General features: G+C 40.6%; 1 protein-coding gene across 1 annotated transcript; it reads right to left on the bottom strand.

Moving 5' to 3' along the window:
* Positions 1-1,819: 1,819 nt before the first annotated feature.
* MSC (musculin) lies at positions 1,820-4,001 on the bottom strand. The gene is made up of 2 exons (XM_075828228.1): positions 3,546-4,001; positions 1,820-2,046 (listed from the first exon to the last, which is right to left on the bottom strand). Exons 1-2 carry the CDS (start codon positions 3,999-4,001, stop codon positions 1,960-1,962), a joined length of 543 nt encoding a protein of 180 aa, XP_075684343.1. The 3' UTR covers positions 1,820-1,959.
* Between the last annotated feature and the right edge of the window lie 10,861 nt (positions 4,002-14,862).

Raw genomic sequence — 14,862 nt, 5'->3', positions numbered from 1 at the left:
ACAGTTTAGATAAAGATATACCAATGTACACCAGACAAATGTTTTCTTTTGGCATATGTTTGGCTAATGATAGTCTATGGGCAAGTTAGAGACATACTGCAAACGATGGACAGCATCCAAAGCCCCAATGTATTATTTGCATCGTGCAGGTCATAGTCAGGGCTCCGACTGGCCCAAAATGAGACTAAACAATTTCCCATCATGTACCCCGAGCATAAAGTCCAAACATGGTGTGGATCTAGCCTTACCTCCAGGTGAAGGTGTGAGAAATGTATGAATTAAGGGGCAACATCTGTCACAGATAACCCCATTTTGGTAGAATTCCAGCTGAGACATAGGCTGTGTTCACATCAGCGTTGGGGTTCTGTTGATGGGTTCCGTCGGAGAAACCCATTAACGGAAATGCAAGCGTAAACCATAGCTCCCATTTGCATTACCATTGATTTAACTAGTAATGCTTCCGTTGCAAATGGTTTCCATTTGTTTCCGTTCCGTAAGGTTTCCATTTTTTTGACGGAAACAATAGCGTAGTTCCGCCAAAAAACTTGTTTGCATTACCATTGAAATCAATAGTAATGCAAACGAAAAGCTATGGTTTCAGTTTGCCTTTCCCGTTGATGGGTTCCCCTGATGGAAAAGTCTGCCGGAACCCATCAAAGGAAGCCCGACATTGATATGAACAGGCCCTTATGCAGACGTGTGCAGAGTCTTTGATACAGTTATTATGCATTTGTTGTTGTAATGTGTCACATAGAAACATAACATCATATATTTAATATATTTAAGAGAAATCAGCAGTGTTTTTAGTTTAAATAGTTTATAGAAAAATAAAGAATTTATTTCAAATTGAGCTGTGTTATGGACAAACAAGATTAACATAGAAAGAGACAACTCTATGGAAGTACAAAGAAAGTTCTTTACCAAATGTTCTACATTAGAAGCTGCATTATATGGTATACACACAGCCCCTATCTTTCCGGTTAAACATAAAACTGCATTTCAAATGTGGCTGAAATGTAGATACAATATTTCAATGTAAATTGTTCTTTATTAAATACCTATGAATGTAATGTTCATAGGGAAACAGCCCTAAATCTGTAATTACAGCAATAATTAAATAAACACTGTCCTGTAATTAGGCTCTAATATGTGGAAATAACCTCATATGCATCTGAAGCAGAGCTGTGTTTGTCAGATAGAGCAGAGCAGAGTTTATTTGGCACGAAAAGTGATGTCACAAAGTTTTATCTGTTTTTTTTATCTTATTTTTATGTTTTTTTTTTTCTTATTAGATTCCCTACTTAGGGGGAATGACATCACTTTTTTTTAAATGCCATTTGTTTTAATTGTGATGCTGTGAAGTCAGCAATGTCTTTTTTCAATAAATTTGGTTCTTCTATATGTCATATCCAGATTGATACATATCCCCACAAAAGATGTCACAATACCTAATGATACAGTATCACATGAAGAGCTCTGCTACATCCTTACTGTATTTATAGTCTTGCATTTCTCTCTTTGTTTGATCCTCCTTATTCAGTAATACGCTTAAGATATAAAAAGTTTTGCTTTTCTCAGCAGTATTTTATAAAATAGTATCAAATGAAAACAAAATATAAAAGTACATGATATTCACAGTAATATATATTCACACAGCATCTAGAAAAATATATTATAAATTTATTATCTGTTTTATAACACTGCTTTGAACAGAAATATAGAGTACTGCTGCTTCATACAACACAGTGTACACATGTATATGGCCTTCCTACATATTTAGAGTGCATTCAGGACATCAAATCTACTTATGCTGAAATAAAATGTCCTCTGAAATGGTCTAAACTCATACCTAAGTGCACTTTTGAAGAATATTGGAAATTACAGACACATGATGCATATAGTCCTTGACATCAGTCATCTGTATTCCTGAAAAGGTTCATATAAGAGAGAGATGTTCTTCTAAGCTGTGGCCCCACAAAGCCTAGTGGATATAGTAACTTCTTCAGGATCACATTCCAGTCTTCCCGAAACCACAAATGGCCATGTCTGTAAAGAAGGATTTGACTTTATCAGATGACAGATACAATTGTAAATGTATATTAAAGACATGTATTATATGTATAGATTTATTATGTCTATCTATACAGTCAAAATCTATTTTCCTTTTTTCCTGCTTTAAGAGTAAAATACATCTATCTATCTATCTATCTATCTATCTATCTATCTATCTATCTATCTATCTATCTATCTATCTATCTATCTATCTATCTATCTATCTATCTATCTATCTATCTATCTATCTATCTATCGTCTGTCTATCTATCTATCTATCTATCTATCTATCTATCTATCTATCTATCTATCTATCTATCTATCTATCTATCTATCTATCTATCTATCTATCTATCTATCTATCTATCTATCTAGAAAATGAACAAATTGAAGCACTCCCAAAATTAAGTAAATCAAAGGCTATATTTCCTCCTGTTCACAGATGAACATGAGTGAATAAAGCTTTACATTCACTTTATTTTGGGAGTGCTGCAGCTTTTTTAATTTTCTAGATTGAGATTAGATAAATAGATAGATATGTATATATGTATATTTGGTGAGAATCCATGAGCTAAGATCATACGTTTCAGATATCTATTAGCCTGCATGTCCCTTTAATGCACATTGATGGATTTAAATAGCCATACACACAATATTGTATGACATGCATTTGGTTTACTATTTAAAAAATAGGTAGCACTCCGTAGTAAATGTGAAAAAAGTGGGTACTGACAAAAACAAACAAATCCAGCAGCACCGGTAAAGTTTGGGTGCAAGCCCTAGGGAACGGACCAAGCTCCCAGCTATATACTATTCAAAAATGCATTTGGTTTAGTTATGTTGTTTTACCTATCTATTACAACATCTAAAAACATAACATTATATAATATAAATAGTATTATACATTCCTGAAATAACACATGTGACGTAATACACTGACACACCGGGGCACATGCACAAATTTCCCCGTTTGTCCATAGAAATCAGTGCGGTTATACAGTTACACGATATATATTTCTTCATGTCCCAAGAACTGGTGCTAGACAGGACATAGTCCCTTCACACACCAAGAGCAGTTTCATAGCTTGCACTGTATTCTCTATGTGTTGTGTGACAATTTGTGGAATACAATTCACAGAGTGACAACACAATGTCACTTGTAAACAATGCTCTAATTTCTAGAAGTAACAGTACAGATACCTTGACATTGAGTGTACAGTATGGAGATATTTCAGTGTATAGATATGAATTAATATTTGCAAAACATTTTTAAAAAAAACACCATTAACAAGTAGAATTTAAAGAGCAATGTGGTTATAGTTAACCCTAGGCACAGCGTAGCACTAGACTGGCAACCAGTGTGGACACAGACAATAAGAAGAGGTCTTTATCACATACATATCACCATGCACAGGAACACTCAGCATTGTCCATTACCATGATGCAGCCCTTGAAGCCGACTGGTGCTGGCTGTATGGGAGCTTCATTCTTACCAGGTTGACTGGATGCACATAGCTATTGTCATATCTGTCGTCCTGCAGCAGCTGCCTCAGGTGGGCAATGTAGCTGGAGGCAAGTCTCAGGGTGTCCAGCTTGGAGAGCTTGGTGTCTGGGGGCACCCAGGGCAGGCTGGTCTTGAGCCTGGAGAAGGCTTTACTCAGCACCCGCATGCGGGCTCTCTCCCTGGCATTGGCTGCATTTCTCTGGGATTGCTTGCAATCCTTGGATGTCCTGGGAGCTTGCTTCTTGTCTGGGCTTTGCTGGCTCCTGCCCTCCCTCTTCTTCTTGCCAGTGGAAGTCTCTGCAATGGCATCTTCTTCTGAATTATCAGTGGAGTGGTCCAGCAGCAAGTCACTGCATCCTGCTCCTCCTGTAGATTTTCGATACTGAAGCCCCAGCACTCTCAACTCCAGCAGATCCTCAGTGTCACTCACAGACCCTGTGGACATGTCTTGCACTGTGCCCTCTGTGATCAGCCAGATGACCACTATTAGTAGTAGTATGGTCACCTGCACATAGTTCTAGGGTGAGCACTACTTGCTTTTACTTATTCCAGCATGAGACTTTACAGCAATGCATCTATATAGCAGGGGGAGTGTGGGAGTGGGTCAGTAGGGGGGTGGCAATGACATAAGGAGGTGGTGGGCTTACTCTATTAACTCTTAAACATATCTGCAGCTGAACACTGGTATTGGTTACATCGTAAAGCACATTAGTTCTCATTTCAATTTGCAGGTGCCTCGTTTTTGTTGTGTTCAGTACTTTGCTGGTTCCAAGAGATGACACTACAAGTGTTTGTCATTATATGTATCTTAAAAGATGAATACTTTAACCAAGGGGTTGATTAAACATTGTTTTATAATCATAATTAAATAAATAAAATAAGACATAATTACTGCATTTGATAACGTTATTATTTTAAGCTTGTGTGTGTGAGAGAGAGAGAGAGAGATTAGATAGAGAGATATTAGAGAGAGATAGAGAGATAGTAGATGGAGAGTGAGAGATAGAGAGATAGACAGGCATATACTGTAGTAAGGCGATATTCTGTTTAAACTGCTGTTAAAAATGGATCAACTGTCAGTTTTTATGGCTGTTTTTGCATCAGTGTGTCTCCATATTTTCATCAATTTCCCGGCCGTCTGACCATTTTTAATGGCCGTTTGCCATCCATTTTTAATATCCGTTAAAAAAAACGGATGAATTTCAATTGCCAGGGTGTTTTTTGTCCCAACACCCTGAAAACACCACAGTGCCCATGTAGATAGTGTTACAATGTCCCTGTAGATAGTGCCACAGTGCCTGCATACGCGTGATATCACACAACAAAAGCTATTTAAAAGCCATTGAAAAAGTTAGAAAAAGGATCTTGCCACTGTGTATTTAATGCATTAAAAGTCAAGATAAAGACGGCTACATCTCTAGTGCTAGTCCCTGCATAGATAGTGCCACAGTGCCCACATAGTGCCACAGTGCTCACTGTGCTAACATAGTGCCACAGTGCCCACTGTAGATAGTACCCACATATTAAGTGCCAGTACCACAGTGCCCATGTGGATAGTGCCACACACACAGTGCCCGTGTAGATAGCACCCCAGTGTCCCCTGTAGATAGTGCCCATATATTGCCACAGAGTCCTTGTAAATAGTGCCACCCCCCCCTGTCAATAGTGCCAAACACCCACAGTGTAGGTAGCAACACGCACCGACCTGTAAATAGCGCCACACCCCCCATAGATACATCGCACCCTGTAGTTAGCCACACACCCCACACTGTAGATAGTGCCATACCCCCCTGCAGATAGCACTATTGAGGCTCCCTCTAGGAGCGGAAAACCCGGCAAGAGCGATGGCAACACTCTTCCCGGGGAATCCGCTCCTGGAGGGAGCCCCAGACATCACTGTTCTGACCGCCATTCTTCCTCATTTCACGATCACATTGAGGAGGATTTTGAATGGAGCGATGGTTGCGCATGTGCATGCCACGCCATTCACTTCCTATAGGACCGACGGAAACAGCCAAGCGATCATACATTTATTACCTATCCTGTGGATAGGTGATTAGTGTTCTTAATGGCAAACCCCTTTAATGATCTGTTTTCTGCATGCTAAAATTTGCACTTGTGTGAAACAAGCCATAGGGAGAGGAATATGTCACCTCCTCCAGCAAATGCCCAATCCTTGTTTCTCCCCACATCAGTATCACTTACATAGTTTAGTTAGATATATTGGACTTGATTACAATTATATATTGTTTGGTCAAATTGAAAATCATATATTTTGTGCAACTAAAGATTTTTTTCCAGGCTCCTCTACCTCTCTGGATCCAACATTGTTACTTAAAGGGATATTTCCAGATGTCTCTTATAGGTAACAATTTGTTACAATGAAAGGTGTGTGATCAAGTGGCGATTATAATGAGTGCAAGATGGGCAAGTTACCAGGGCCCGAGGCTGAAAGGGGGCCCAGTTCACCCTGGTTCTACCTTACCGGCTTTTAAAATTACAGCTTGTTCAGAGAACCGGGGTGAGGCGGTACCTCTCACCCAACTGTATCCGCGTCCCTAGGATGTGAATATAATTTCTTACTTTAGCGCTGGCGAGACATGGAATTATCTATTCCCTTCATCCCATTCGGCGCTTTACTAATGATGCAGTCAACGCAATGACATCATCACGCTGACTGCACCATTACGCTGGATGACGCCACCTGGTCTCTAACCAGTCCTGCATCTCTGGAGGACGGCGTGGGAACAGGGACAGGTGGGAATGTTTTTGGGGGCAATATCTACAGAGGAACTATCTACATGGGTCAATAGCTACAGGGGGCGCTATCTACACTGGGAAATATATACAGGGGCATTGTGACTGGTGCTATTTATAGGGGGCATTATCTACAGAGGGCATTGTGACTGGCGCTGTCTACAGGGGGCAATGTGACTGACACTATCTACAGGGGGCATTATCTACAGAGGGCATTGTGACTGGTGCTATTTACAGAGAGTTTTGTGACTGGAGCTATCTACAGGGGGCATTGTGACTGGCGCTATCTACAGGGGGCATTGTGAGTGTGCGTGGTGTTTTACGTTCCAGTGTTTGACATAATTTTATTCATAGGGACAGAGTATGGTGCTACTATATTCAGGGGCACAGTGTATAGTACTATTGTTTTCAGTGTGTGATACTATTATACTTAGGAGCATAACGTGTGGCACCATGAGAATTTTATCTTTGTTTATAGGTGCGGAAATGTTGGAAAAGTGAGAAGCCAAAGACATCTGAGCGGCAAACTCTGCAGAAATGGGCCGTGGCTGGGAGAAGTCATCATAGAGGTCTGGACCAGATGGAGAAGAAAAGAGAAAAAGAACGAAAAAAAATCTGAGACGTCACCTGTGAGTCACTCAATGTAAATGTTTACTCTCCCTGTGACTGATCAGTACTGTACAATCGAAAAATAGACTGGGTGGCAGCACCTCCAAAAAACAGACAGCTTTAATCACCCGTGCTTTTTTTTTATATCAGTACTGTAGTCACAGTATCATCTGCAGCGAGATGACGGATGGTAGCATTCTTTTTTGTGAAACAGAAATTCCCAGCATATTCTTACCATTGTTCATGCTATACTGGGAGCTGTCATTTTATGTCATACAAACTTATATGGCAGGGGTTAAACTGAATTTGCAAATGATATCTGTACTGAGCTGTATTTGTGCTGATGTTATATATATATGTACTGAGCTTGGTTCTGTTGCTGTATTTATGTACTGAGCTTTGTTCTGGGGCTGTATATATGTACTGAGATTTGTTCTGGTGCTTTATTTCTGTACTGAGCTTGGTTCTTGGGCTGTATATATATATATGTGCTGAGTTTGGTTCTGGGGCTGTATATTTATGTACTGAGCTTGGTTCTGGGGCTATATTTTTGTACTGAGGTTGGTTCTGGCACTGTATGTATGTACTGAGCTGGGTTCTGGGGCTGTATATATTTACCTTCTCTTAAGGTAAAATTAGATGTTAAATCTACTTTTACCTTAAGAGAAGGTAAATACATACATACAGTAATAACGAAACCACAGTTTTTTCCAATTCACCCATTATATGGTACTTCAAATGGTGGCAATAAAAACTACAACTTCTCCCGCTAAAAATAATCCCCCATACACCGCTCCATTGACATAAAAATAAAAAAGTTACGGCTCTAGGAAGGCGGCGAGTGAAAATTAAAAAAAAATGGCTTGGACTTTAGGGGGAGACTGGTTCTTTATATTTACGCACAGTAGATTTTATTTGTCCGCAGACCACTAACAATTTAAAGCTCCTGAGCTTTTAAAGCTTGGTTCACACACACTATTTACGGACGTAATTTGTGCGTTTTAACCCCGAATTACGTCCGAAAATTCGGCTCAAATGCGTCATTTGAATGGGTCTTACGATGTTCTGTGCCGACGGTCATTTTTTTTTACGCGCCGCCTTTTGACAAAAAAAAAAGACGCCCTCGTCAAAGAAGTGCCTGTCACTTCTTCAGACATAAATTGAGCCGTTTTCAATGGACTCCATGGAAAAACAGCTCCAATTAAGTCCGTAAAGGACGCAGTGAAAGACGCCTGCACATGCCATTATGGCTGAAAATACGGTACTGTTTTCTCCTGAAAACAGCACCGTAATTTCAGCCGTAACGGACGCTGCCGTGTGAACATACCCTTAGTGTCTCAAAGTATTCTGCTTCTTTCTCTTGTGTATGGCTCATTCTGCTATTACAGCGAATTCAAAACCGTGCCAGATCTGTGGCCGCCTAAACTGAAATCTGCAAATTAACGGTACAGCGTCTTCAGAGTTCAGGGCCCATGGTACCCTGTGTGTGATATTTAAAGAAGCTATAACACAGGTTTCAAATTAAAACTGAATTAACAAATTATTCAAGACCAATAATCACCCATGTAAGGAAATACTTCAGCCTTAGGCTGGGTTCACACGAGCACATTAACGTCCGTAATGGACGGACGTATTTCGGCCGGAAGTCCCGGGCCGAACTCAGTGCAGGGAGCCGGGCTCCTAGCATCATAGTTATGTACGATGCTAGGAGTCCCTGCCTCTCCGTGGAACTACTGTCCCATACTGAAAATATGCATACAGTACGGGACAGTTGTCCTGCAGCGAGGCAGGGACTCCTAGCATCGTACATAACTATACATAAGCCCGGCTCCCTGCACTTCCGAAATACGTCCGTCCATTACGGACGTTAATGTGCTCGTGTGAACCCAGCCTTAAACTAAATAACTGGTTGCTGCATCTTTAAATGCAACCTTAAAAGGGGCCTTGAAAGAAATAATGGGTACTAGTTTACTGGAGATGATCATTGATTGCTAGATTTATTCTGATTTCCGTATTTCACTGGAATCACACATGGAGTTTCTGATGCAGCTTTCGAGTGCAGTTTATAATGCAGTTTTTTAACAGGTTCCGGACCATGCGCCATTTAGCCATGTTTAGCATGCGTTAATTATACGGCTATAACTTTTTTAATTGTTTGGCGAGCGACAAGATGTTTGCGATGCTATTTTCGTGATCAATGCAGGTTTCTTTTTTATAATTTTTATACACATCACGACATTTATTTAAATTTTTTTAAGCATTTTTAGGCTTATAGTTTGAATAAAATAGTAAAAAAAAAATATGCTTTTTTTCTTTTTAGCTATTTTGTTTTAAAAAATAATATAGTAGTGCCCTAAAATAGACTTTATATTTGTGATCATCATTTTCTACCATAAATTTTATTATACTACAAGTCTATTTTAGGGTAATAAGGTAAGGGCTAGTGCTAGTGTTTCGACAATGATTGGCGGGCGGAGTATTTTTTTTGGGTGGGGTATTTTGGTTGTCATTTTTATTTCATTTATTTTATTTTTATTTTACATTTTTTTATTATTATGCCCTGTCCCTCAATGTCAGAAAAGACCATTGGAGGACTTTATTATTTGATTTGATTGGATTTACACTTTAATTTTCCGCTGTAACTGGTGCTGCACTACACAGGGGAAATCATACCGGTTATAGTGATTATTGTCACTGTTAGTGCTGTGCAGGGTATAATTAGACCCAGCAGCAACCTCCTACTACTTGTATCCTGGCGATTATGTGGGCAGTCGCATGATCATTGGGACCAATAGCTGCAGTTGCCTCTATTCTATACACAACATTTATTGAGCGCTGTATATGTGAGTACAGAGAAGACAAAAGCAGGGCACCCGACATTCAGCTGCCAAATCGCTTGGGCAGCAATCTTAAACCATATATGTACAGTGGGTAGTCCTTAACCAGCTTAAGTCAGGAGTGAATATGAAAGAAAGTCTTTCTCTATACGGTTTCTCTTTCGTATATATTTTATATATATTTTTAAACTCTTGGCTTGTTTCAAAAAAAGTAATGAACAACTACACCCAAAAGCTGCATCAAAACAGCGTTTTTGAATCCAGCTATTGAGTTGGGAAGGTTTCTTTCTCCAATAAGATAAGGAAAATTGGCTCTTGTCTCAAGCAGGATTTTTTTCTTCCTCTGGATCTATATCGCAGGACAATAGGTCAACCTTACTATATTACAGGAAAAATCCTAGAGATGGGACTGTTATTAGGGAGGATATTGTGGTTCATTGGCAGAATAGAGAGCTTTTGCAGATTGGTGGGCATAGATGAGAGAAAAAATGCAGGAGAATTTAGCATTGTGGAGAGCTTTGTAGACTAGTTTTCTGCATCCTCTTCCATATATACTGTAGTACTATGCATTGAGAAAACATTTTTTGAAAATCACCCATCAAAGCAAACTCAGAGCTGAAGACCCTTTTGTCCTGCAGTGAATTCAACTGAACATGAGTGCATTTCATGACAACATTACATAATATGTATATTTGACAATTTTGACAATGTGCTAACCCATGAATGCAAGAACTCCCTAAGTTAATACAATGAAAAATAAGCGTGGTAAAAATGAATATTTCCAGTGAAACCGTATCTGCATACAATTACTTTACTATTTTATCTGATCACTGCAACAGGTGCAAGGAAGCTGGGGCTTGGGAATTGGTTCCCACTGCTTTCCTAAAAATGATCTCAGACACAGCTAACACTTGCGGCATGCAGGTTTTCTCTACTAGAATCTGTTTTCTGCTTCTGTGTGATAATTCCAGAGACTTTTTGCCCAATTAATTCCAGTCTCCCTTGAAGTAATTTGGAAGTGCCTATCGCTGGAGGAGAGATTAATGAGGGGAGAAGTTTTTCCAATAAAACTAAATGCTGACTGAGGTATTTAGGGTGTCGAAATATATAAATGAAGTTGTCTTGCAACTGGATAGTTTGAACTTAATTTGACTCTTTTTGCATTCAAGAAAGGAGATCATTTACACAATATTATCACAGAATTTTTTGCATTAAAAGGGTTGTCAGGTTTAGAAAACTAATTTTCATTATAAGTTAATAGAAAGGGATCCCCTTTTCAGGACCCTTATCTAAAAGCTAGATTGGCTGCAAATATAGGAGGACTCAGAACTTCCATGTATTACCTTGACAGCACATTGAGTTCAATGAGACTGTGTAATGCTTAATTTTCCCTGTGGTGGTGCTGCATAAACACTTGCTGCCTGGTTCCCTCGCAGATTACAGTCGATTACTAGGGCTCACAGCAGCGGGACGTCCTGTCATCATCTTCTTGTTATAGGAACCCTTCTTACAAACAGTGATTGTACAACATAATTGTTTTAGTGATTGGTGGGGGACTTAGCTCCTGGTACTTTATGTTGTATTTTTGTGCACAAAGGTGTATATAAATTTGAATATTTCTGATTGGTGTTCGTGTATAAAGACACACTGGGTGTGCTTAAATGAGAGAAAACTCATGCTGTGATAACATTGGGCCCTTTATTGGACTGTTTTCCCTGCTTTCTGTTACACCGTCATAGCGTTTTTTGTTTTTTTGCAGCCACCACTAGGGGGAGCTCACAGCCATCTGTATGGATAAGAAACTTAGGTTATGTTTATACATAGGTACGGGGGGTTAGGGTTCATCTTCTGCCTAGTACCACATCTACTTAGACACAGGTGTTTATTAAAGTAAAAAATCATGATGTAAGCACATTGGGGGGGGGGGGATTATTACTTTAGCTATGCCAGTTTTCGAGTGTAGAAAAGTCGCAAATGCCTCAAAAGTTGCAATTTGCACAATAAATGGTGACTTTTGAGCCATTTTCACTGCTCACACCACTTTACTGACAAGTGCGACGGGGCTTATCTGAAGGGGCATGGCCTTCCGCTGCCCTACAAAAACATGTGTAAGTTATAGCGCAAGTCTTCTCCAGCTCGTAGCTGGAGTAGATTTGACTTTTTGGTGCATGAACGGCCAGAGATGCGCCTAATTTATACAGATGCGTGCGTCTCTTAATAAATTAGGTGTATCATACTTCAGCACACTTTAGATTAAGACTCGCATCTGAAATGCTAGTATTAATAAATTCCCCCAATGTGTGCTCTCCTTTCTGCAGTATCTAAAAAAGGTATATGTCACGATCTAGGGGTATGTGGATCCACTAGGTCTCTCCACCGTAGCAGAGTGGCAGCTGGCCAAGTCACAGTCTATACAAAGTTCTTAGCACAAGGGTACCTGAGATAGTCCAGACAGTAGCAGAGGCTTTCGCACAGATGGGACTTGACATGGCAGACAATACCAGGAGTGGCAGATGACACCAGACGTGGTGTATGACAGCAGACGTGACAGGTGACAGCAGACGTGGTGTGTAACAGCAGGCATAGCAGGTGACACCAGACGTAGTTTATAACAGCATGCGTAGCGGATGACACCAGACATGGTGTATAACAGCAGGCATAGCAGATGACACAACGCTACTCCAACACTGGGATACAGCACGGGATACAGGATACAGGGCACGGGAACAATGGGAACAGGATACGACTAAGGGACCATTTGCAACACCAACATGGGAATACACAACAACGCTCAAGCAAATACTGAAAGGGCAGGGCCCTTTTTATAGTCCAGGGTGATCTGGAAAAATTAATTAATTAATTATTACATATGTGCGCGCCGCCTAGCAGACACAACAGGGCAGTGCATCCGGATGTGCTGACGTCTCCGGGGAAGGAGAAGCAACTTTGCTAATAGTCGTAATTAAAAATATCCTACGTTTTTGTATTTACAGTTCCTATGCAGATCTATGTATTTCCATGGTTACATACTACAAACAAAATCTGTGCAGTCTAATCCTGCAGTTATACTCCCTTTAGCAATGCTTTTGTAGATTTTTTCAGCATTATGTGTCTCTACAACACATCTTGAGGTCTGCTGAAAGTTGTTTGCCTCGAGGTATGAATCACAGAAGAACAGATTTGTCAGTAACCAGGCTTTGTGTGCCTTTAGTTAATGGGCAAAGCACCTGTGAAAGCCATAATCTCATCTCCTAAATTAAAACACTCCAATTAGCTCTTAGAGAAGTCATTACACAGAGGTTCATTTACTTTTTTCTCCTTGGGCTGTGGAGGTTCTCTTAATGCGCTCAATAAAAGACATGAACAGAACAATGTTTGTGTGTTAGCAGTTTAGTTAGATTGTGTTTGTCTAAAATTGTGACATAGATTAAAATCAGACCACATAGCAATCAATGCAGAAATGAAGGTAATTCCAAAGAGTTCACTTACTTTTTCTTGCAACTGTACATTGAGAATGGGATCCCCTGACCCCCATCCCCCCTGGTGAAACAGCAAATGAATGTAGAGGTGGCTGTGTGGCTCTCTCCTTTTACTTCCATGGGAGTTACGGAAATGCTTGTTCAGTGTTACGTATATGGCCGGGGGTCGTCGTTCTTACTTACCCCTTGACGATCCCGGCCATGGACGTCTCTCTTCTCGGCGTTCGCTCCCTCCAGGGAGATGCCGGCACTCTCTTCCGGGTCCTCAGACTGTGTCCAGCAGGGCGCGCGCGCCTGCGCGTGCACGGCCTTAAAGGGCCAGTACGCGTCCAGCTGCCTAACATCAATTATCAGCCCAAATGGCTGCTGGACTATAATAAGGGGTCCTGCCCATTGGTTCCTTGCCTGAGCATTGTTGTATACCCTAGTTTGTCTTGCTAAAGGTTTCCCAGTGTTTTCCAGTTCCCAGTGTTACCCGTTCCTGCTGCCTGTACCCTGCGTCCCGTGCTATCGTACCTGCTGTGAAAGTCAAGTTGTTTCTTCCCGCTGCAGCCGCAGTGTTACCTGCTGTGAAAGTCAAGTCGTGTCTTCCCGCTGCATCCGCAGCGTTACCTGCTGTGAAAGTCAAGTCGTGCTCCTGCCACTGTCTACATTGCCTCAGGTACCCGTTCAAAACTATAGACATTGTTTTGTACCTTGTTGGCCAGATGCTACCCCGCTACGCTGTACGGCCCAGTGGGTCCACACCCCACGCCGTGACACTCAGCTGTTTCTGTAACTCCCATAGACCAGAATAGAGAGAGTCGAGCATCTCCATTTCTACGACACCTGAGTGGGACCCTCATTCTCAACATAAGTGTGGGTTTCAGAGCCCGTGGATATGCGATAAATGTCTTAGATGGGAATAATCCTTTAATGAGTAAAACAAATCAGTATTTTCAAAACATCAATAAGGCTTAAAAACATAACATTCGTGTAAATTTGGAAACTAGTGTTTTAAAAAAAAACAGATCTGTCATTAAGATATGCTACCTATTATAATGACAACTCTGATTAACTATTATACCGAAGAGCATACATAATATTGCACCAAATATAGCTCAGAAGAAAGAATACAGTGAAATAGTTATGGGTCAGCTGTATTCATGAGCTCAACACTCCATCTACCTCTCACTGTCCCCCCTAACTTACTAATACTAATTGATGGATGCTGATTAGAGGTGAACGAATTTCCCAAAATTCATTTTGGGGCCGATTCTACTGAATCGGCTGTCCATTTTGATGAGGTTCTAATAAATTTGCTGCAAATCTCAAGTGCTCCAATTGCCCTGTCTGAATATGTGATGTCTTTTAGAACTGTATTCAAGTTGAATGCAGTCCTGGAGGACATAGAAAGTCAAATAGGGCAATCGGGGCAATTGCAATTCCACCTCTAAAATAAAAAAAATACCATGCAGCTCCCCTGGTCTCCCATGGTGATGAGTCCCCTCCAAACCTCCTGAGATAATGAAGTTTCGTCCCATGTGACCGCTGCTACAATGCATTCCTGGCGGACTCCTGAAATATTATAGTTTTGTCCAGTGGCGTAACTACCGCTGTAGCAGCCATTGCGGCATGAGCGCGA

This window comes from Rhinoderma darwinii, chromosome 5, assembly GCF_050947455.1.
Source record: "Rhinoderma darwinii isolate aRhiDar2 chromosome 5, aRhiDar2.hap1, whole genome shotgun sequence".
NCBI lineage: Eukaryota > Metazoa > Chordata > Amphibia > Anura > Rhinodermatidae > Rhinoderma > Rhinoderma darwinii.
This window is presented reverse-complemented; position numbering and strand designations above follow the sequence as displayed.